This window comes from Archocentrus centrarchus, chromosome 16, assembly GCF_007364275.1.
Source record: "Archocentrus centrarchus isolate MPI-CPG fArcCen1 chromosome 16, fArcCen1, whole genome shotgun sequence".
NCBI lineage: Eukaryota > Metazoa > Chordata > Actinopteri > Cichliformes > Cichlidae > Archocentrus > Archocentrus centrarchus.
The window spans coordinates 18,773,108-18,797,623 of NC_044361.1; the positions used below are offsets into that span (position 1 = coordinate 18,773,108).

The following is a 24,516-nucleotide window of genomic DNA, read 5'->3' on the forward strand; positions in this document are numbered from 1 at the left end:
ATCATCTGACACACAAGCTGTTCAACACAACTGCACATTTGTTATGTCTCCTTCTCTGGCTCCCCATGCACTTCTCCTTATTTCAGAGCAGCTCCTCAGCAGTTAATGCTACTAATTAGTGTACAACTCTTCAGTTCTGCAGATCCCTCTGCAGTCTCCTAGATGCACTTAAACCGTCCGTAATCGTGGCTGAGGCGGCGATATGATTAAGAAACCAATACAATGACTTTCCAAATGGCCATCTTGTTATGTCCTCAAGTTAAAATGTAATTTCCACATGTCTTCATGGGATCTTAATTGCTCTCATTAAGAATCTAACAGTCAGATAAAGACTTTATGAAACTTGTAGCAATTTTGTACCCTCAGAGGTAAACACAGAAATATTTTACGCTCTTCATTCATACACCAGGATAATCCACTCACAGTGAGTCATGTTCTGAGTGGATTCATTAAAAATGAGCAATAAAACCAAATATCAGTAAAACTCATGTTTAGTAATTATTCTCAGATTCAAATTTTCATCTAAAAGAGACTGTGACATGCCTTTATATTTCAAGAACCCAGCAGTGTATTACTGTTCAATTTGCCTTTTAGAGACTACACCTCTAAAAGGCCATTGATAATCATCTAGTTATTCTTATTGTTGTTACATATTGTTGCTTATAAAATAATTAGCAGAACTGATTCTATTTAAAGAGAATTAGCACTGTGTGCTTATCAAGTGACGGGCTATTTTTTAATCCTGTTTTAAGCTTCAAAAATGCTGAACACTACAGATCCCATAATGCATTTCACTGGGATGTGGACAGAATCAGTGCCAGATGTTTGACCACTGAGTGTTTAAGTAAAAGGTTTGCTCTTTTCTTTTTTTTTTTTTTTGGGCAGTTCATATAGAAACCCAGTATTTTCATATTTTAGTTTCATCCTTGTTTCAGACATATGCATTTATTCAAATGCATATATCAAATAAAGCAAACATAAAACACAGAAGGTACATGAAGTAAAATTAATAACAGTGTTCATTTTTGCAAAGAACTGGAAGCTTATCTGAAGAGTGACAGTATAGATGGATTTATTGAACAGCTAAACATGTTGAAAATAAGGAAAAGTGCCCTGTTGTTTATTTATTTATTTATTAATTTGCTTCAGATGCAGAAGGAAAATCTTACTCTAGACATCTGGTGGTGTTATCTTTGATTTATCCTTTTTGGCAATAAGAAATTCAAGTTCCCAGTTGCCATTAAATGCAGCAATAGAGTATCCAAGCATGTTAAGTGTCCACATCTTTCAAACAGCATTTAATGTTTTCTGTTAAAAATGTTATATTTAAATCCAGATCCAATGCCTCTTTTCCACCAGTGTACACCGGTACCAGAACCTGCCCATATTTCCATAGGTTTGAGAACTACTTATTATCTTCCTAGCAGGAGTTGGGGAAATTCGTGCCCCCTCTGCATGTTCTCCATCACTACATCCATGAATCTGGCAGCCTGCCTGGCAGCTCCATCCTTTGTCCAATATGTCCACTATCCCTCCTTTGCGCACATCCAAACCATCTCAGCGTTGTCTCTCTAACTTTGTCTCCAAACTGCTCACCCTGAGCTGTCCCTCTGATGTACTCATTTCTAATTCTGTCCTTTCTGGTCACACCCAGTGTAAATCTTATCACCTCCAGCTCTGCTTCCTGTTTTGTTGTTAGTGCCACTGTCTCCAAATCATACATCACAGCAGTTTCACTACCATCTTGTAAACCTTCCCCTTTACTCTTTGTTCTATCCTTCTGTCACAAATCACCACTGCCACTCGTCTCCACCCACTCCACCCTGCCTGCGTGCTGTTCTTCACCTCTCTTGTCTGTTGCTTTGGATGGCTGCCTCCAGATATTTAAACTCATCTACCTTTACTACCTCTGCTCCTTGCAGCGTCACTCTTACACCTGTCTACATATACATGTCTACACCTGTCTACAAATACATTTCACTGTGCATTGTACTGTGTATAACTGTGCATGTGACAAATAAACACTATCTTAATCTAATCTTAATCTTACATCTTATTCACACATGTATTCTTTCTTGCTTCTACTGACTTTCATCCCTCTTCTCTCCAACCCATTCCTCCACCTCTCCAGACTCTCTTCCACCTGCTCCCTACTCTCACTACAGATCTCAATGTCGTCTGTGAACGTCACAGTCCACAGAGACTCCTGCTTGACCTCACTGTCCATCACTGCAAAAAGAAGTGGCTCTGGGCTGATCCCTGGTGTATGAAATAACTTTGTCTGAAATACTGGGAGTTCCCTTTTAAATAAAACATTAACATTAATTCCATCACTGTAAGTTATGTATCACTTGAGGGTTTTTTTTTAATCTCTTCAAAATGTGCTTCCCTCGAGAACCTGAATGTAAAAGATCCAGTCACCAGTTCTGCATTTTTCCATCCTTTCTGTGCCTGCTGTTTGCTTTGTTGCCACCTGAACAAGTCATACTCTACCAACCAGTTGCTTCTTCACTAGAGAAATGAGAGAGACAATCTGACAGACAGGCCTGCTGCCCAGTGCATTATTTTTCATCCACAGTCCCTGAACACAACACCGTTATGAACATTTGTGGGTGTTCTGATCTGCAGTATTCTCACCACTGACGCCACATCTGACAATAAAAACGAAGATAATAATGTTAGTTTCATTATTATTATTATTATTATTATTATTATTACAACTAAACAGGCCATTCATTTCTTATCAGCGGGAACCCCACTACTCTCTTGCTACTAGGGAAACACAGTTTTGTTGCCGTGGTGATAAGTCCTGGCAGTGATTGGCGGTATGACAGGACCACTGGAGACGGACAGGAGATTCTCAGATGTAAAACAAGAGATTTCACACCACAGCTATGAGGATGCATGTCCCCAATCCTTGAGTTCCAATTAACTCAGTTGTGTGTGAGAGCCAGCGGGTCAGATTAATGGCGTCTGATCCAGCACAGAGCTGATGAAGGCCAGCCACGAGCTGCTGCAGGTCCTCCTTTTTTTGGTCTTCTGAATAAAGAGCTACATTTTCAGAGAAATGAATCTTTCATACATTTTCCTTTAGCAGAAGAGACTTTTATCTTAGTCCATTTGCATTTTTGTCACCAGAGCAATTTACATTTTTATAGCATAATTAATGAACAAGAAAGTCATTTACATTTTCCTGCTCGGCTCACCAGTGCATTGTCTAGAGCATATCTGATGCGGAGGGACCGGCATTTGGAAACGTGTGGGAGTGTTTGTGAGCTCCAGAGAGATGTCTCAGTGCACAGAAAGAGAGCGGTACAACTACACGATTGTTTTGAAGCAAAAAAAAAGGGGCTGAGTGGAATATACTGAGCTGTCATAATTAAACGGAGGCGAGCGCACGGGAGCTTTCAGGTGCAAATTGAGGCCAAGGTATCTCTCAGCTGGCCCACACATCAAATACACGAAGGCAGGCCTCCAGAGCAAATTACACCATTTAAACAGCACAGGAGAAAACAATTCACACAAGTGGCATTCATATTCTCAGTCTGCGAAGATGAAACAGAATAATCATCAGCCTAATTCTGTCAATAGCTTATTATCTTTTCTGATGCATTATATTTAAGCTGTTAGGGAGAGTAGACTGCTTAAAGGCATAATTAATTCCCCAAAGGCATACCCTCTTTTAAAAAGTTGAAGAAGAGAAATGTTATGAAAATTAAGTAACTGAGAAATGAGGATGAGTTGGCTTTTCTGTAACCTTTGAAGGTGGATGGACACAGTAAGAGCAACAGATGTAAAAAAAAAAAATAATAATAAAAATGTCATGGATCTGCACCTTAGGGAAACCTTTAGTGTCTGTGTTTTGTTTTAAAATAAAAAGGGCAGAGAGCTCTTGCAGTGAGTTGTTGCTTTTTGCATTGAATCCATCCATCTGTGTTCTTTTTTCCTTTTCTGTGATTGACAGTTTTTATTTATAATTGCTAAAAAATGTACAGAAAATAATATGTCAGGCAAATTTCTGGGATATCAATCTGCCCAGTTATGAAATATAAACAACTGTGAATCCATTTCACCTGCTTTAATGCAAATGAACAAGACAACCCCGCCAAAAAGGAATGGTTTAGCAGGTGGCGTCCAGAGACAATTGTTCTCTCCTAATCCCACCTTCCCTGACTTTTCTCTAGCTTTGCTTTTTGCTAGAGTCACTAGAAGGTTTGCTGTGTCGCCTAGCACAGACTTAACATGTTAGAGGAGGTCCCAGGAGAGGGGGCCATTACATAAGGAGAGCTGGACAGGGCCATAGATGATCAACCCAGAAGCAGATTCTGTTTCTGCTCCCTTGTGTGAGGAGGAACAGTAGCCCTACAAAATGACCTCCAGTGGGCTACTCTTGTGCATTGTAGTTTGACCAAACAGTAAGAAACAGGCTTTATTAGGGCAGTCTGTCGTGCTTGTTTGGACTGGGTTAATGGTTATCTTCTCCCTCTAATTTTGAGGTGATGAATAAAATGAATAATGTTTTCAGATATTATGGACCGGAATTACTGAACTTTGACAGACGGCCATAAAGCACAGACTTAATAATCTTTCCATCGTCTTGCCTGTCTATGAAACTTATGGTTGTGGGGGGCTGAAGCCTATCTCAGCCAAAAATGTATTATGTTATTTGAAATTTTACAAAAAAACTTGCAAAACATACAAACTGCAGAGAAAAAAAAACAATGAAGCTGTAGATGAAAAAACCCTACTCCTTACAGGCAAACACACATATACCTGGATATTTTTAAGAAATCTCTAATAAATTTAAAAAAACAAATTTTAAAAAAGCTGAATGTTAAAAAGAGAACACTTTAAACCTCTTTTAAAGGCCAAAAGGATAGGAAAGGCCAGCTGTGGCCTCATCAGTGTATGTTCTTGACTTAGTGAGATTCTCCAGCTCACAGCAACCTGCCAAAAAGTGATCAGGTGTTTAACCACCAGTCCTAATATTTAAACTATCATTAGAGCTATTAAAAAAAAAAAAAAAAAAAAAAAAAAGCCCTTGAGATTAATTGCAGCCGTGTCCCCAGCTGTAGTTGTAATCAGATTGGCCGTTTGTGATAAAGTGCTGGGTCCAACACACAAGGAGGGCAGAGTGGTAGGGGTAGGAGTGGAGGGATTGTGTCTCGTATCAGATACAGCAGCCAGGTGATACACAATGTGTACAAAACCCCTGCTGCTGCAGACCAGCAGAGGAACATGTTTATTGATGTGTCTGGTTTCCCCTGAGTGCACAAGCACCAACATAAAGAAAGCTCACAGAGCGGAGAGCAAATGAGCAAACAAGTAAAGGGGTTATGGACTGTTGGGTTTACAGCTTCATAAGTAGAAGCTTCAGACTAAGAAAGTAAAACAAACACATTATATATATATATATATATATATATATATATATATATATATATATATATATATATATATATATATATATATATACTGATGGGCAGTTTGAGTTTGTGAGAAAGTAACACACCTAAATGAGAAGAAATTGTTACATAAGCTGTCAATTATAAAATGTCAGATTTTAAATTCATCCCTTTTTTTCTTACACTAAGTCTGCTGAATTGACTCTGTCATGTGCAGAATGAAGGAAAAGCCAAACATAGTCTTTTCTGTACATAGCTCACTATGGGTAACTATAGGAACAAGCCTCGTATACAGTGGCTGTTTTATGACTGAAAAGAAAAAATGACGGATGATGAACAGCACTAATTTGGATGTGAACATTTTCTTTTATGCATGACCTTGTATCCTTGCTGAGAAAGCTGTGTAACTGTGTGGTACAATCACTGGACCTGAGTGGAGTAGAACTTGCCGTTTTCTTAGAGCAGCAGTGAGGCTCTATCTGTCCAGCAGGAGAAAGTCTTTAATAAGTTTAAAAGACAGAAGGACAAAAGAATGTTCATAATGGGTATGCTTACACAAAAGGCCCCTGTACTTCCTTCCTGAGTTCATTATCACATAATCTGTTCAATAATTAGAGAGTTGGAAGGGTCGGCTAAAAAAATCATGTTGGATGCTCAGATATGTCCTGGAGAGTGAGGAGTTTAGGCATGATTATAATCTTCCCTCACTCCTGTTTAATCAGATTAAAAATGTGGTAATGTCTTAGCATAGCATTATGGCTCTACAAATGGCTGGCCTAATATTTGTGCAGACAACAAAAATTCTTCAGTTTCCAAAGAAAATGGAGAGGAATTCAAGTGCAAACCCTTGCCACATGTGTGTGACAGGTAAGTTCTCTGTCAGTGTGGTCATGACTAATATCCCGGCTGTCATGGCTGTTTCATCTTTGAATTGAAGGAAATATGTTCAATTGACCTGCGCAAAACTTTTATTATATAGACTCTCAGTTTTTAGTACTTCATTAAAGGAAGATATAGGCTGATGGAGTTCAGACAGAGCTCAAACCGAGCATCAGAATGGGGAAAAAGGTGGCTTAAGTGACTTTGGATGTAGCACCCTGTGACAGCTGGGATCGACTCCAGTCCCCCTGCAACCCTGAAAAGGATAAGCTGAAGAAAATGGATGGATGATGGATGGATGGATGGATGGATGGATGGATGGATGGATGGATGGATGGATGGATGGATGGATGGATGGATGGATGGATGTTTGTGGCAGACGGGCTAGTCTGAGTATTTCAGAAACTGATGATCTGCTGGGAATTTCCACCATAACAATCTCTAGGGTTTACAGAGAATGATGTGAAAAACAGAAAACAGTCCAATGAGCACCAGTTCTCTTGTTGATGCCAGAGTTTAGAGGAGAATGGCCAGACTGCTTCAAGCTGATAGGAAGGCAACAAAGACTCAAATAACTGCTCATTACAACCAAAGTGTGCAGAGGAGCATTTCTGAACACACAACACATCGAACCGTGAATCAAATGACAGCACTGACTACAGTGGGTGCCACTCCCGTCAATTCTGGCTCTCTTCCACAGCACTTCTTTTGTCCTGTCTCTTTCCCCTCAGCCCCAACTGGTCACGGCAGATGACTGCCCCTCCCTGAGCCTGGTTCTGCCAGAGGTTTCTTCCTGTTAAAAGGGAGTTTTCCTTCCCACTGTCACCAAGTGCTTGCTCATAGGGGGTCGCTTTGCCTGTTGGGTTTTCTCTGTAGTTATTGTAGGGACTTTACCTTACAATATAAAGCATCTTGAGGCGACTATTGTGATTTGGTGCTATATAAATAAAACTGAATTGAATTGAATTCGTATAGGCTCACCAAAGTTGGACAATAGAAGACTGGAAAATGTGGTCTGTCTGATGAGTCTTGACTTCTGCTCTCACATTGGTAGGGTCAGAACTTAGCATAAACATCATAAAAACATGGATCCATCCTGTCTTGTTTCAGTGACTCAGGCTGCTGCTGCTGCTGCTTCTGCTGGTGGCGTGATGTGTGTTTTTTTGGGCCCCTTAGTACCAACTGAGCATCATTTAAACACCACAGCCTATCTGAGTATTGTTGCTAACCATGTCCATCCCTTTATGACCACAGTGTACCCATTATCTGATGGCTGCTTGAAAACACACCATGTCACAAAGTTTAAATCATCTCAAACTAGTTTCTTGAACATGGCGATGAGCTAAATGTATTCAAAAGGCCTCCACAGTCACCAGATCTCAATCCAGCAGAGCACCTTTGGAACAGAAGATTCGCATCATGAATGTTTAGCCAACAAATCTGCAGCAACTGTGTGAGGCTTTTATGTCAATCTCAATATGGACCAAAATCTCTGAGGAATATTTCCAGCACCTTGGTAAAAATTTATGCTGTGAAGAATTAAAGCAGTTATGAAGGCAAAAGGGGGTCCAGTCTCCACCAGAGGCCTGGGAGCTCGAGGGTCCTGCACAGTATCTTAGCTGTTCCCAGGACTGCGCTCCTCTGAACAGAGCTCTCGGATGTCGTTCCTGGGATCTGCTGGAGCCACTCTCCCAGTTTGGGGGTCACTGTCGATTACCACAGGGACCACTGTTACCTTCACCTTCCACAGCCTCTCTAGCTCTTCTCTCAACCCTTGGTGTTTATTGAGCTTCTTGTGTTCCTTCTTCCTGAGGTTGCTATCACTTGCTACATCTATCACTACATCTTTCTTTCTCTGCTTGTCCACTACTACTCTGCACAGCCTGCACCTGGGGTCTAAAACCCCTGCTATCTGCACAGAGGCCATTATTCAGGCTGAACTCAGTGAATCTAATCTGATCTGAATAAATAAAGGTCCAGAGGTTAATCTTTCCTGTATGTGGTGGATTAACTTCTTATCTCTCAGCTCAATCCGTCAAATGAAACAACAGTCAAAGTCACTGTGTCCTTGCTGTAATGCTTTGTCACCTGAGATCCTATCATGTTTCTCGGTGGCCTTTACCAAAGCACCAAATATTTCAAACACTTTTAGAAACATATGCATTAGTTTCATCAAGACTTCTCTTCAGTACATCTCACAAATGCTTTTGAAACCCCTGTGGTCTGTGGAATTGTATTCAAACTGAAATTTTAACTTGATTACATCACTACAGGAAAAATCCTAATATTAAATATTTTTCCATTCATCCTGAATTGAGGCCTGAGCTGAGACTTTTCACTTGCAACTACAAATATTGGCCTCAGTAACAATCCTTATCTGAAATCTGTGAATGTCTGTATGTGCTGATTTGTTCAGTAGATGCTGAAATATTTAACAATCAGGGAAACTTTCTCTTGGTTTGCTGCTGCTGATGAAAAGGCAAGAAAATTGCCAAATGCATCCAAATATCCATATTTCAGTGTGGACTAAACGACAGACTGTTCTATCAACAGACGGTAACATTTTATAATACGGCCCCTGATTAAGGTGTAATTCCCCTAAAATTAAATGGAGTTTCAATTATTTTATTTGAAATTACAATGTAATTATATTTACCTACAAAAACTTAAAGGTAGGTACACTAGAATAAAGGGTAACAAGTCAGGTTTTTACAGGAAAAAAGAAATAATTACACTGTAATTAAATTTAAGTACTGCATAAGTAATTTTAAGTACTGCTGTACTGGTAATTTTACAGAAAAACAAACAATATGTCCCCATCTTACACTGTAAGTACGCTGTGCTTTCCTTTTTATTGTGAAGTGGCTTAACCATGCCTAACTTCCAGCTGTTTTACAAGAACAGAGACACTCCTTTTGAAAGTTATGTTTGAACAGTGACTGGCTCCATCATTATAAGGTCGGATATCTAATTATAGTATGATTATTATTTCTAGTGTGCCTACCTTTAAGCACGTGCAGGTAAATATATTTAATTGTCATTTCAAAGAAAATACACTAAATTTCCGTCTAATCACATGGGAATTACGCCCTTAGTCATGGGTGTATTATGAAGTGTTGCCGCTGTATGTAACTGAGTATAGCTGGGATTTTAGTTGCTTTTGAAATTCACTTTTGTGAGGCCAAATTATAAATAATTTTAACATTTTAATAAATATTTTTGTGCAGGAAATGTAGCCAAGTAGTTGAATATTTCAATAAAATCCAAACAAATTCAGAAATCCTTTTCTCCGCTGTGGTGACATTTAGCTCAGTAGGGGTAAAGGGATGCACTGGGGCACCCATGGCTATTTTTAAACTTCTGGTAATTCTGCTGCTCATGCTGCTCACTCTGGTGTCTCAGAGGAATAAATTGAGGGCAGCTGATTAACTGACCCTGTGTAGCCACAGGATGTTCTCTGCAGACTCCGAATAAAGCTTTCATTTATTTTGGTTTGGCTTTTTCGCAGTCTGAAAATATTTAAAAGCAGTTAAAACTAGGTGCTTTCTTGATGTTTTTTTTTTTTTAAATATATATATATATATATACGGAAATTTTTATGAGCCCTGTGTATTTAAGGGCTACTGACTAGTGCATGAGCAATGCTCGGCCTCCCTGTCCCTGCGCACTGGAGACAACCCCCCACCCCCCCAACCACCACCACCCCTCCAAACTCTCCTTTGTGTTTTGATGCTCAGCGCTCACACCTGAAGTGACCGGCTGGGAGTGAAGCTCGGAGCTGAGAGTGCACGGCGCTGCCCATCCTACTCCTTCTGTGCGGCGATAGAAGGGCTCATTTGGAGAACAAGACAGATAGCAATATCCAAAGGGAGGGGGATGCGCGCATGTGACAGGCTTTGGACGTTTCCATTTATACCAGCCGAACAGGGAATTGAATCTCTCCACTGGGTGCTGCGTTTTTAAAAATCACTTGCGACTGGCAGTTTCAAACATTTGCACATCTTGTTCGTCGCCAGCGGATCGTCACCGCACGATGCGAGCAGGAGAGACGCGCCCTGTGCCATGCTGAACAACTGTCCGACTCTCCTGCTGGCTCTGACCGCCGTGGCCGCACTGCTCCCGCGATGTCAAGGCTGGAGCGACGAAGACCTCCTCCTACCGCCCATCAACTCCTCCAACAGGTTCCTGGCGAACCTGGAGGTGGACGTGCGCTTCTCCAAAAGGTCTGTGGAGGAAAGCGACGCCTCGTCCGACGCCTCCTCCATGCAGAGTCTGTCCCAGTGCAACGTGAGCGTCCAGAGACTCCTGCCCACGTCGCTGGTGGCCCGCTGGGACAGCAGCTTTGGCTTCCAGTGTGATGTTATCATCTACACCACCAACAACCACGGCAGGGCTTTTTTCTCTGCGTCGTTCAACAGGGCGATCTCGCCGGTTGTCATCGAGCACCTCGGGGTCACCGGGGGTCAGCAGGAGCTGCGCCTGTGCGTGGGCTGCGGGATGTCCCGGTACCGGAGGTTCGGTCAGGGTAGGTCGAGGGGCCAGCAGACCGGGGATCAGGTCACTTTCTGCTGTGTGGATTTCAGCCTCGATGAGCTGAAGGGCGACAAAAGTTGGAGGTTGAACAGAAAGCCCATCGAGTCGACACTTGTGGCTTGTTTTATGACTTTGGTCATCATTGTGTGGAGTGTTGCTGCTCTCATATGGCCAGTGCCGATCATTGCAGGATTTCTGCCTAATGGGATGGAGCAGAGGAGACCGAGATAACTGAAATAACCTTCATTATATTTATAGCCTGTGCTGCCTATACTATAATTGTAGCCATTGAACTGTATGAATGAATGATTGCTGAGGAACTTTTTGATGAAATGCTTTAGTCTTGGGTGTTCTTAGACCTCCTCCTCTTCCTCTTTAGGACAACCGAGGTAAAGTATGAAGGGTTATTATATACTAGCCAATATTAATCTATACTGGGACCAACACCAATGTGTTTTGTATACCCTTGTAGGCCTTCCTATGTCTGCGTAAACTGTGCAAACTTTTCTCTTTAAACGGTGTTTGTATAGTTTTTAATCTTTCTAGAAAGTTTTTTGCCTTATTCCATGTGTAGGACTTTTGCACTGAAAACTGAACTTTAAAGTGTGCTGTCTCATAAACTATATAACCAACAGTCATACGCATTAAGAAGTAAATGTGATACTTTCTCGATTAAAATACTTAAAAAATAATAGATGTTGTTTATGATTGGCAAAGAGAGTTTCAGTACTTATATTGTTAGATTTCTAATGTCAAGTTGAATAAACGTGGTTATTTGTATTAATGTTCTAACGGTTTAAATACAAATAAAACATATTATAGGCCATATCAGATTCTCTCTGACCCGTTCTCTGCAGCCAACCCGTTTACTTCACACTCTGTTTTATGGTAAAAGTCGCGCACACATCTTAAATATAAATGGGCCATGGTTTTATTTGATGAGGTCCACCTTCCTCTGCATGCCTCTGGATCTGGATTCATCTCTGTTTGTGCTCACTTTTACCTAAATTGTAAAAGGCAGGAAAGCATGTGATTTAATTTAGCTTCCGAAACAGTTTGTCCTATTTACTTCTGATTCCTGGTGTGGAAAATATGCTCTAATTTCAGAAAATTGATCTTTTCAAAGTGTTAAATTATTGATGCACACCTAAATTATGGGCAAATGTTTAATCCTGTTGCGGGTCCATGGTATCCTAAGCAACTATAGCCTGCTTTAAATACTAGTTTAATCAACCTCATTTGATTGTGTTATACTATTTGTAACAAATAATTACATAAATGATTGAGGGTGAGGGCATTTCTTTGCCACTCCTTTATAGGGTGAGCACATCCCAGCAAACTAACTGTGGGGCAAACACTGTTTGTAGGGGACAAAGTGGGACACGCTGACAACGCCGGGAAGTAGTGAGAAATTTTCCTAACTTTAAAAATGAAAATATAATACACGGTTTAAACGATTAACAGATTGCCATTTACGATGCAAAGACCAAATATATTTCCAACTGTTTTCGAGCCACTCCATTGTCTCAAGATGTGGGACACGGGTCAAGAAATAAAAAACGCAGAACAGTCCCACATAAGGCGGGACATCTGGTCATCCCACTCGTTGCTGAAATGAGGATTTGCGCAATTATTTGTTGTCTCACACACGCTGGAAACGAAATTAGGTATTACCACATGGCCTGCAAATTGCCCTAATTGTAACACTTAAGCACCAGCAGCACATGCATGCAGTATGTATTGATATACTGTAACCCCTTCTGCTATCTGAGCAAGTTCAGGCAGGAAAGGCCTCTTTTTTTATCAGCTGGAAGAATCAGCTATTTGGGTCCTGCTGGTCGGACTGACCAGTGTTTGTCATGCCGACAACTGAAACTGATCATTTTGTCCCAGAGCGAAGCAAGAAGGATGTTTGTCATTTAGAGGAAAAACGTCTTCGTGATGTAATTAAAAAAAAATAAATAAATAAAAAAACAGTGGAAAGCTTTCCAGCTGAGAGCAATCATATTTATAGTCATCCTTTTTTTTTTTTTTTTATTTATCAGATATCTCAATAGGGGGCAGCACATCAAGAAGGTCCTGGGTTCTCATCCACCATCTGGCCGGGGCTTTTCTGTGTGGAGTTTGCATGTTTTCCCGTGTCTGCGTGGGTTCTCTCCGGCTCTCCTCCCACAGTCCAAAGACATGCAGTTAGTGCGGTTAGGTGAATTGGTGATTCTAAATTGCCCATAGGTGTGAATGGTTGTCTGTCTCCGTATTAGCCCTGCAGCAGACCGGCAACCAGTGCAGGGCGTCCTGCCACTGGGCAGGCTCCAGCTCGCCCCAACCACCCCGACCCTGAATTGGATAAGGGGAAGAGAATGGATGGATGAAGACATCTCAATATATCCTCTGGGTTACAGTTTTACACTCAACCGTATATTGTCACTTGAAACAGAAGACAAACACAGGTGCTACTAATCACATTAAATCAGGCTCTACAAAAACAAAACAAAACAAAAAAAACACAATCTTGAATCATGCCACCCATACTATGATGATATGAATGAGGCGGTTTAATAATGTGAGGTAATCGTTCTGGTAGTTAATTCTGCATGACAGTTCTCAGGAATATCACGATTTTCAGGTCCGGGATGTCGCAACGTATCACCTCTCTGCAGCCTACCTGCCAAAATGGCCGCCCTGGCCACGCCTTTAAAACTTTACCTGGCGTCAGCGCTCCCTCCCCGCTGACTCACTTTAACATTAAGAAGTGGTTGACTTGGTGTGTCAACAGCTACTCGCAGAGCTTCGCATAACCCAGAGGAAAATGTGGCGTAAGGCGGTCCCGGCTCCACACAAGAAGCGATGAAATGACTCCGCTGATATTTATTCTACTTTTTTCTGTCAGGATTAAAGCTTCAGAGCTTCCCGGTAGAGCAGCATGTCCTTATCAGCGGCCACAGTCCCTCTGCTGATTTTACTTCTCATATCCATCGTCTCCACCGTATCAGGTAAGCCGAAGCGTAAATATTAACCAGCAGGACAGAGTCGGTGTGAAATGTTGGTGAGGTAGTGGATCTGCCCGTTAAATATTGACAATGATTGTCACAGCTGAAGCAACAAAATCCCTTTAAAAAGCCTCGCAGAGCGTGAGTGTCGTGTGATACAGGCTGCTTTGTCCCCGTGTTTGTGTATGAAACAAACATTTCAGTGTAAACCAGGTTGTGGCCAACCCAAGAGCCGATTTGAGCAGCACATTAGGTGCTGAGTATGGCTCTGTTTGCTCAGTATAGACCTGCTTAGTCATAGGAGCAATGGAGACAAGCTGTTGACTTTTCTTTCCCTGCATTTAGTCATATTTGTGACTTTAATCTCACCCCGGTGGTAATTTAATTGCAATATTTCCAAATATGATACAGGACTTAACATGTTTATCCCCTTTCTAAGTTTAACTGTCTCTGTGCTGCTTCCAGGGGCCCAGAGGTTGACTTTTACTCCCGAAGATGGCACGACCATAAACATCCGAGGTAATCAGGTCAAAGGTTGCAAAGTGTGTACGGGATCAGGACAGGCAAGAAAATGCAATACATCTCTGAATTCATTAAAAGGACACACTGTGTCAGTGGAGTTTGAATGCTCCCGGCCTGAAGATGTATTCAGTATATCATTTGTGCGACATATAGGTAAGAGTCTCTGTGATATCTGCTTATTTTTATCAGTGAAAGTGAATGTCCTGGATGGTCTAAAATGATAAAGGCGGATTCATTTTCTTGTTTCAGAATGCACCACGAAGTCGTGCAGTGGCCACATCGTCCAGGCTGACTCCAGCTCAGTTAATCTGCTGCGTTTTAACCGCACGTTTACCTGGAAACTAAAGGCCTCGGAACCGAAAGCTTTCAAAATAGATTTCACCAAGACGGGTCTTAAACAGATCAGTCCATCTGGGAAATGTCCAGACAGACACACCTACACCCTCCAGGCTTTCGCCGGCAATGTGACTGTGGGGAAATACTGCAGAATCGGCACCATCAGCAGTGTTCAGATACTGAAACAGGGCAGCTTTTCTGTGGATGTCCCAGCAGGGCAGAAGCTGCAAAATGACAAGTTTAATGTGACTGTGGGGGACGAAATCAAGTGTGAGTTTAGTTACATTCACTACTCCTCGTTTTTGTGTGTGTTTCTTTCAAAGTTACAGTTTCATTCATTTGTTGTTGTTTTTCTTGTAGCCTTTGCCCAAATTTCTCTGACATTACCAAAAGGGACCTCATCCTCAGAGCTGCTCTCACCCAACTACCCAGAGAGTTTTCCTGATGACAACCTCATGGAGTGGCACTTTCAGGTCCCAGACAAACACAGGGCTGCTGTTCAGTTTCTAAACCTCACGCAGACAGATTGTGTAAAGAAGGAAGCAGCAGTGGAGTACCGCCGTAACGGCAGAGAGGCATCAGTTCTGAGACTGATGGACACCCAGCCGCCCCAGAACCAGGGAGACTTTCTGCTCACACTGAGAAACTGCAAAATGGGCAAACTTGCTGGTACTCCTGGGCTCTCCTTCAACCTCGAGGTGTCTGCTTACAGGCCAGATTCAACAGGTCTGTACATTATAAGTACTTTATTATGCAGTTTGGGTTTGGCTGTGCTGCAGCGTAAGAATAATTCCCAGTTATTCCCAGGGAAACACGACCACAGAGAACTGTCAGAAGAGATTCCACGTGCTATGTTTTCTTAAGCTTATCGACTTCAGGGTACATCCTGGACAGGTCACTACTTTTTTGCAGGGCTGTTGAGTCCGTACTCAGTAGGATGCTCTTCTCAGGTAAAAGTCTCTACAATCCCAGCACCCAGAGAGGCAGTTAATAACCAGCTGGTATGGTGGAGATTTAGTAGCGAGTGAGAGATTTTTCTCAGCAGTTGTCGGAGACCAAAACAGAACTGAAAGGACATTGAGTATTAGACTTGAATTACTCGCATGGCCATAACAAGTCTCCAAATAAATATCGAGGATATCTTCAGGTCTTGGGGAAGCGTTATTACGTGTCATGACATGCTGTCTGCATGTCTGTGGACAGATTCTATTTGTGTAATAGCACCACAACTGTGCAAGTCACAAGACTACAGGTGTGTAGTTGATGAGTACTGCCTGACAGTACTCATCAACTGAGCAACAAGTGAGCAACAAGTACAGGAAACGTGGTGGCGGTCATGGGGCTCAGTAGCCCCAGCACTTTGTCTTTAGCTCTATTTCTAAAAAAAAAAAAAAGGGGGGGGGGTGCAGTCAGTCCATTGGTGTCACAGCTTCTGTGACCCGACTGCAAAATGGTCTGCAGTTATTCCCACACTATAAGGTGTGGGGGTGCTGGTGCTTCTTCTGGCTCTAAGGTTAAACAGTCTACTTTATGTTACCTAATGAATTAAATGTTAAGTATGTGGTTACTAACTGTAACTTCATTCCCCAAACTGAGTAATAATGTGTAGGTACCATATAGGAAACTTAAGAACTCCAAAGGTTTTCTATGCTTTGCTCTTGGGGAGATGGGTGCTCCCTGCTCTGCATGTTGGAGCAGGCACCTACATAAATAGTCTTTTTTTTTTTTTTTTTTTTCAATCCTCTTTCTTAACAGCTTCAGCAAAGGTTAAGCTTTTAGTCAGGGGTGTGACAATGTTCCCTCTTTTCAGTGTGTTTGAACAGGAGTGACATGGAGAGTGTGGCCTTTTTCTGAGCCCAGGGGAGCTCTTTGATTGCCTAATCTCTTAGTCATTTGTGACATCACTGATACATTTCCAGTAAAACATCCAGCTAGTGAGGAATCACTTCTTTTTCTCCACCCCTCAAATGACACACCCACACATTTGCATTTGTGCGCGCTTGTGTTTGAGAGTCAAAGAAAAACAGGATAATTTGAGCTTTTTTCCCCCTTTTTTTTTTTCCTAGTGTGTAAAGTGGATGTCAGCAGAATGGAGGGGCTATCTCTGCACATTTCTAAGCTGAGACCGACCCCTGACTGCGTGATGAAAATGAACTCGTTGGAGAAAGAGGACATCACAGTCACATCAAGCGCTAATCTGTCTTTTGAGGGCTGCTTACCTGACGACTTGCAAATCACAGCCACCCAAGTCATAGGTAAATCGAGATTTGTGTGCTTAGCTGGGGGCGTCTGCTCAGGGAAGCTACTCAGAGTTTAGAACTCCATGGATACACTGTAGCATCAGTAATTCATAATGGGTCATTCCACCTGTTTACGGCCACTGACCATGTCAAATCATCGTGGGACTTCTGCTTGACCATTTAGTGTTTGCCTAAAAAAATTTATGATAATATATGATTTCTGTGATGTTTTTAACTTTTGATATTACATACTTTCAATTTTTTTTTTTTTTAATGGTCCCTAAACTTCCAGCATTTTTTTTCTTCTTCTTCTCAATTTGGAATTCTGAATATGAAAATCCCGAAAACTATTAAAAATAAAAGCCTGAAATTTTCACTGATCTTTCTATAAATAGTGAAATAGTGAAATCTAAATAGTGAATCAGGATTTATAATTTGGGACAGATAACCAAAAAATGTCTGCGAATTGGCAAGTTAAAATATGGAAAAAAAAATAAATAAAATAAAGCCATTCTGTATTAAAACTATTCACATTGGAAAAGACAACTAGTAACAATTTCTAAATGGTGTATAGTTGTAATGCAAAATAAAACGTAGAATACGTTTTAGCATGAAATTCTTACTCACAGAAATGAAGAAAATGCTATTTTCATTCAACTTTAATGCTGGATTGCGCAAATGTGGCAAGTTGTACCACAAAAATAAAAATATCAGGAAAATATCTGTTTATTTGAAATATTTTTTTTTTAATTTCTCAGCAATCATTATATACATTTGAATCCATAAAAAAAAAAAAAAAGCTGTTGGCAAATACATTAGTACTCACACCTGAAATGCCTTAATTGAAATTACCTTAAATAAAAATGGTATTTCAGTACTCACATCTGCTTGCAGGTTAATTATAGTTAATTGCAGACCATAAATTAAAAATGTCTGTACTACCCACTGCTATAAATGAAAAATTGCTTCTCATTGTATGTACTTTGTTAGTTTAATATGTAACCATCTCTTCATTCACAGATTGTAGTCTTCTTAAATGCCCAACAGCTCCAGTCCAACTGTTGGTGCCTCTGCTGCCATCCTGCCTCCCCACCCCTCTGAGCCGCGTGATGTGGACTCTCCGTCCTAATCAGCACGGCACCGTAAAGCTGACCTCTCCTACTGGGCCCCTCAAACAGTCCCTACCTGGACAACTATGCAATGACAGTGTCCGTATTGAAGTGGCAGAAGAGAAGGGAACTACTATTGGAAGCTTCTGCCCTGATGGAGCCATACAGACAGTCCACATCCACACAAGTGTATCTATCACATGGCGGTCCAGCATGGATGCTAATGCACTAAGAATGTATTACAAGCATGTGTTGAATGCCAGTTTTGAAAAGGAGATTGCAGGTAAAAATACCTTTGTCTAAATAAATTAAGGACATTTTTCTAGTGATGATTAATTTTTTTTTTTCTTCTTGTAATAACCTTCAGAAAGATACATATTCACCGTTTCTCCAAAAAGAGACACCCCAGCGCTTGTGGCTACTCCACGTTGGCCAGCGGGAATGAAGTCCTACTCCACCGTCTCCTGGATTGTCTCAGTTCCTCCAATGATGGATGCACATCTGACATTTACCAACCTCACCCAACCGAAGTGCAGCAACCGCCACACCAACATCAGGGTGCAGAGAGTGGGCAGCCTCGAGGAAGACTATAGCCGCAGGGAGGATGAGAAGGCAGAGAGTGAGCTCACTGTCTCTGAGAACTTCTACCTCAACATGTCCAACTGTCTGCCTGAAAGAGGAAACTTCAGTGTAATTACCAAGATCACCCTGCAGAAGAGCAAGAGTAAGAGGAAGCTTTTTTCCTCCAGCTTTTAAATGTGACTGTGGTAAACTTCTATTTTCAGCATGCTTGTTAGTGTTGCCATGGATGCTGATCATTTAGGTCAGTACATATGCGGATGAAAGATTTATCCTACAGATGCACTGGCATGTGTCATCAGCGACGTTTCCTAGGTTCCTTGGGAATTTTGGATACGTCCTTGCCTAAGAAACTCAACTGGGTTTGATCATGTCTCGATGTTGAGCCTTGGATTTCCCCTCTTAATCCAGAACCACCTGGAAGCGCTCTATGCTGCTTCTGTTGCAATCCTGATTGCTGTTCTTCTGAGTGGTCCCCCAAATCCAGCAGGGTTAGGACTCTGTGGACCGATCGCCCAGAGAAGCCACTGTGCTCGCCAACCCTGTTTCCAGCAGTCCTTCAGAAATAAGTCCTTGGTACTTGGCCAGCTTCCTTTCAGAAGCCTCCTCCATGTAATCCTCCCAGGGCACAGTTAGTTCAATCAGGGCAGGTTGTTTTGAGGCTTCTGATAGACTAATAATGTAACTGATGTAAAATGAGGGCAGTGATGCTGCTTGTTTATTAATGAGGCAATGTTCCCAGCCACTGCCTTTAACACCTAGTTATGGGCATCTCTGGTACCACCAGTAGCGACTTAATGTCTTTGGGCAGCTGCTCAAGATGAGCCTGAGTGTGCCCTTCCCAGAGCAAAGAGAGCAGGATGGTGTTTCAGACTTGCCCCATAGTTGGGTCAGATGATGGGTGGCTGGATAAGGAATTTAATTCGTTGGGACTCTGCTCACCAGATATAGTTATGTAAAATACCATCACTAGGTCCAAAATTTTCAACTTTGGATTATGACCAAAAGTAATGTAGCACTGTGATTGGAGTACATCAGCTTAATGACTTTATCATTTTGTTTAAAGCACCACTGCAGCTGTACCTGCAGGAGTGTGAAGCTGTAGTATTGCTTCATAGTTGGGAGCATGCAGGTTGTGCATACTGAAACATTTTATTTTTTTTTCAAACTTAGTGCAATTATTTATTCTGCTTTATCAATTCTTCATCAGTTTTCTGTGTATCAGTTTTTTTTTAACTGCAAAATCTCCATTAACAGGATTTTTTTCGTTTTTTTTAATCTTTCAACTTCAGATTTTGAATTCACTGTTGATTAGTTAAAAAAAAACTGGTATTATTTATAACCACTGCACAGTAAAAAAAATGTGATAACAAATACCATAGTTAACATTTTCTGCTACTTTCTCCTCTTTAGATCTTCTCCTTACCAGCATCCTGAGTGTGGTCGCTTCCCTGCTGGTCATAGTAGTCTTGGTTGTGTCCTGTGTGGTGATTTGGTGAGTATTTTTGTTTGGTCCTTTATTCTTTAAGTTTTATTATTTTTCTTTGCAAGTAGCCTAGGTATTTTCACATTGCTCAAAATCATGCTTTTCTTAACCTGGTAGAGGTTTTTCCCTTTCATTGGAAACTGTCAGCGTGGATGACCCATTCATGGTTGTAAGAAACAGCCGTAATAAAATGACCCCAATTGTCTTTTCTGCCAAACAGGAAGAAGAAGAATAATCAGCTCAATCATGACGTCTCTGTCTATAATCCAAATGGTATCAACATCCCGCCAAGAAACAACAGATCCCCAAAAATACATGAAGACGATGAGTCCAATGTTTACACCTCCATTGACGACACACTCGTCTACACGCACCTGCTGACAAAAGGTGCAGAAGTTGGCATCTATGGAGAAACATGCCAACCTTTTCCAGGACACACAGACTCTCAGAAGGCTCCTCCGCTTCCCGTCAGGCCTCCGAACCAAATCCAAACCCTGGTGAACAATACAATTTACCAGCCTGAGGACCAAAGTGAGGATGAACAGCCCCCGAATCTGGGGCCTCGGCTGGAGCCAGAGGGAGGGAACTGAGCAGGAGATTGGATTCAGCTTTTTGATTTTACACTTGACCCACTTGAACTTTGTGATATTCATTCCCTGGCATCTGTGTGATTGCTTGCTTTTCAGCCTCACAAGACATCATTTTTTCTGTTGAGTGCAGCTTTTGCACTAAAGTGGGGCACAAAAAACAGCCGTATCCAAACCTGTCTGCAGCTGTTAAAGCGTTTTATCTTAGATTAAATTTTGAAAGCATCACTTCATCATTCCCTCTATCTTTAGCCGCTATAAAGAGATCTTCTGTTTTCTTTCAGGCAATGAAAATGTTCCATTTGGGATATTTTGTAAATGCATTAGTTAGTACGGAAGCTACTGTGTGCCATTTTACTTGGTAGGTTTTTCAACTTTGTGCCTTCAGTTATGAAAATACATGTGCTGCTATCACTGTTGCAGTGTGCTGCATTTTTATAGCGTCATCAGAGCACAATGGCCTCGACTGCAACAGCAGTATTTTATAACAGCATATCTTTCTATTGTTTATTACTGCTTTTTTATGAGCTATTTTCTAGCTGTAGTATCATTAAACCATAAATGTGTCTTACAGAGAGGTCAGGATTCTTTTCAGAAATGGTTATGGATCTTAAAGCTGTTTCCAGACATGTGTTACAGGGACATTTGGAATCAGGCAGTGCAGATCTGTAATCAGAGACCATATTTCACCATTTGTTGCTGCATCTCATTGTAATGAGATGCAGCAACAATGTACACATTTACTTGCAGTATGTCAGCATTTATTTATTAGAGAGCTCTTACATATTGCTTTTTTTTTTTTTTTTTTTTAAACTGTGTTGTGATTATTGTAGTAGAAGCCTGAACATGAAAGGGAAAATAATCACATGGGTTTTTATGATTACATACAGTATGTCTCATCTTTGAGGAAAAGTGCTTCAGAAGGACTTCTGTCTGGAAAACCCTTTTTCCCTGCATTTCAGAAAATGAATAGTAGAGGGAGACAAAGTCCAAATGTTTTTAAATCTCCCGTATTCGCCCCTGAGCAAATACAATGTCCCTTTGCTCATTCTCTGAATTTTACTGACGTATTTAAAGCTGCTGAGTGCGGTCATAAATGTTTTACAGTCTTACTGGCTGACGGTGAGCTAAGAAACATCTAAGAAGAGGACTCTTCAAAGTCTAAGCTTGTTGATCTGTAGCCTTCATTTGGGTGACTAAAGTATTGCGAATGCCAGCATAGACTTTGGAAGATGAAGTGACTGGGTGGGTGGAGATGCTATGTGACTACACTCATCACTCATCAAGCAGGGATTTTCCTACCAGGGTAAAATGGACATGCAGACTCCTGCTTCTCCATTTTGCCCTGATCCAATTGTTGAAAACTGAATCAATTGCACAATAACATGAATCAGTTAATTGCAAAATTAACCAAGTGCCAAGAGCTAATTTAGTGACTTCTTATTTTGCGCAGTCACACCTGACACACCTAAATAAGAACATTTCCTCAAGGTTTCCCATAAGTTCTTTGCTTCTGGAAAGCTCTAAACAAACATCAGCCACATTCATTTGGCCACACTGTTAACTGTGAGTCTTTTTTTTTTTAATGAAAGGAAATGAATGTATGGGCCTGTGCTGTGATCAGGAAAAAAGACAGCAATATTAAACCCAAAAAATTATTTATTACCTTCAGTTGTAACAGTCATTTGTTTTTTATGATTTCTTACATAAGCATTTCTCTGTATGAGGAGTAATTGTTTCCCATTATATCTGCTGGGGTTTTTTTTTTGCATCATCAAGAAGAATAAAATGGTAAACAAACATGTTTATTCATGTTATGTAATGACACATAAGCAGCATGAGTTAAGATTCAGAAATTTTTTAAAAAGTTACTACAGTAAAGATATGCTTCAGTTAAAAAATTAATTTTTTAATGCATTAATTAGTGAATAATAAGAAAAAATGAAGAAAATCCACCCAGTGTTGATGAATATCTAAAAAATACTGGAGTGTGTGTTCAAGTGGGTGTAGCTTCCACAAAGACCACTGAGTGAAATCTCTGCCCTGGGCTGACATCTGGAAGGCTTGGTTGAGAAAATGTAGGCTCATTGAAGATGCAGCGCATTATTTTTCAGTGTGTTGCATAAGGCTGCACTTCATGCTTACAGAGTGTTTATCTGCACTGAGTGATTTTTTTGAAAAACTGAGCAACAGCAATCGCCTCTCAGACGATGTTGAACTCACACACAGACGCCTTCTCAGCCCTGCAGTTCTCATCGAACCACCTCCCATTGGCTGTGGTGGAGAGGATTGCGCAGTTCTGGCTGCGCCCCCCATCTGGCTGATGGGTGATTTCTGTCTCCCAGTTTTTGAAACGCACATTGGAGCCTGATTGGTCAACCCATTGCCCATCGGTAATCATATCATTAATTCCCAGCCAGATGTGCTCATCGGGGCCGATGCTCTGGCGTACGTAGCTGTAGAGCTGGTCATTTTCGTCCCCTGTTAGAGGAGTGCTCAGGGTGCCTCCTTTGGCGATGCAGTCATCACTGGCAGCATGGAACGATTTCTTCACTGGATTGGCCAGGAAACACTTGCCATGGATCTTTGTGCCTTTCAGACAAACTGAGGGAGGGAATTATGAGGAAGCGACTCAAATGGCTGTATCTATTTCAGCTGTCCATCCCTGGAAAACTGTTCAACTAAAATATGACATGCAGCCTGCAAACTGAAATACTTCAGTGGATTGTGCAATTGTGGGACACTTCAGAGCAACGCATTCTTTACAAAAATCGAATCACATGGTGTTTATGAAACAGTCTGTACCTGTTTGTAAAGCTTGCTGCTCTTTCAGCACATTCAGCTCCTGAGCAATGTCATCAACTCTCTTCTGCAGAGCCTCAATTGTAGCATTGATGGCAGAGTCTGCACAGAATGACAAATACCAAACATCACAGGTAAACTCTTAACAATGCTGTTCTCAAGAAGTCATTGTTTTCCTTTTCAGCAGGTGAATATGACGTCCTACCTTTCTTGCCATTTCTTTTCTTCGAGGAGTTCTGCTGGAGTGAGCAGTGTGCCAGCAATAGAAGGCAGAGCACCATCCAAAGCCCTCTAGCACCCATAATACCTGAAAAAATACCTCAAATCCAGCACAGAGAACCTGTTTTGGTGTAGCACGGCCAAAAAGCTCCTCGAACTTCTGAGCACCAGCCAGACTGCTGTGTTTTACACGCTCGGAGCAGAGGCGCAGAGCTGAATGAGGAAATCTTGTCTGAGAGAGAACAAATGTTTTACAGATGTTTCACGGGAGGTTTGTGTCCCTTTTGAAAGGCTGAGGCGAGATGGATGGGGAGCAGGCTTTGGTATTTAACTGTTCAGACCAGCATGATTGTTTTTCCATATGTTTGTAAGTTAGAAATAAATTACAGACGGGCTTTTGTTTGACTGTGAAGTTATTATTACATGAATAGGATTTAAATGATCTGGCTTTTGATGAAGATATTTTTTGAATTATCTGCACCGGTTTTTGTTTAACAGCAACAGCTATTCAACATTCATCCAAGTGTTTTATCTTCGCTGCCTGCTTATTGACCCATAGATCTAATCTGTTGTTTTCTTCTGAGAGCTCGAACAGGCCAGAGGTTGGATGTTTTGGGGTTTCTCCTACATCTGGATCTCCTAAATGAGCTGCTGGGTGTGCAGCTGACACGTGGCAGACTTATGTAATGAAGGGGATAATATTGTGAAATTAATATTAGTTATGTTTTGTGTGTTTCTGGAACTCCAGAGAGTTTTACTGACCATCAGCCAGCAATGAACGGGAAGACTGGCCAAGGCTCCAACTATTCAGTAATCCCACATTTCACAG

The 24,516-nt window shown here is 41.3% G+C and overlaps 3 protein-coding genes across 4 annotated transcripts; 2 read left to right on the plus strand and 1 right to left on the minus strand.

The window, feature by feature from the left end:
• The first annotated feature begins 10,044 nt into the window (after window positions 1-10,044).
• tmem158 (transmembrane protein 158) lies at window positions 10,045-11,623 on the plus strand. Its single transcript, XM_030750370.1, has one exon. It carries the CDS (start codon window positions 10,347-10,349, stop codon window positions 11,046-11,048), a length of 702 nt encoding a protein of 233 aa, XP_030606230.1. The 5' UTR covers window positions 10,045-10,346; the 3' UTR covers window positions 11,049-11,623.
• A 1,916-nt stretch (window positions 11,624-13,539) lies between these two features.
• cdcp1a (CUB domain containing protein 1a) lies at window positions 13,540-21,444 on the plus strand. 2 transcript variants are annotated; one of them, XM_030748929.1, is made up of 9 exons: window positions 13,540-13,810; window positions 14,273-14,482; window positions 14,579-14,935; window positions 15,026-15,391; window positions 16,732-16,920; window positions 17,926-18,297; window positions 18,382-18,738; window positions 20,007-20,088; window positions 20,300-21,444. In XM_030748929.1, the coding sequence occupies exons 1-9, from the start codon at window positions 13,741-13,743 to the stop codon at window positions 20,667-20,669; spliced, it is 2,373 nt and encodes a 790-aa protein (XP_030604789.1). In that variant the 5' UTR covers window positions 13,540-13,740; the 3' UTR covers window positions 20,670-21,444. The 2 variants fall into 2 exon arrangements, with proteins under 2 accessions (XP_030604789.1, XP_030604790.1); XM_030748930.1 differs by having other exon boundaries at window positions 17,953-18,297.
• A 980-nt stretch (window positions 21,445-22,424) lies between these two features.
• clec3ba (C-type lectin domain family 3, member Ba) lies at window positions 22,425-23,923 on the minus strand. Its single transcript, XM_030748931.1, has 3 exons — window positions 23,674-23,923; window positions 23,472-23,570; window positions 22,425-23,270 (listed from the first exon to the last, which is right to left on the minus strand). The coding sequence occupies exons 1-3, from the start codon at window positions 23,768-23,770 to the stop codon at window positions 22,870-22,872; spliced, it is 597 nt and encodes a 198-aa protein (XP_030604791.1). The 5' UTR covers window positions 23,771-23,923; the 3' UTR covers window positions 22,425-22,869.
• Between the last annotated feature and the right edge of the window lie 593 nt (window positions 23,924-24,516).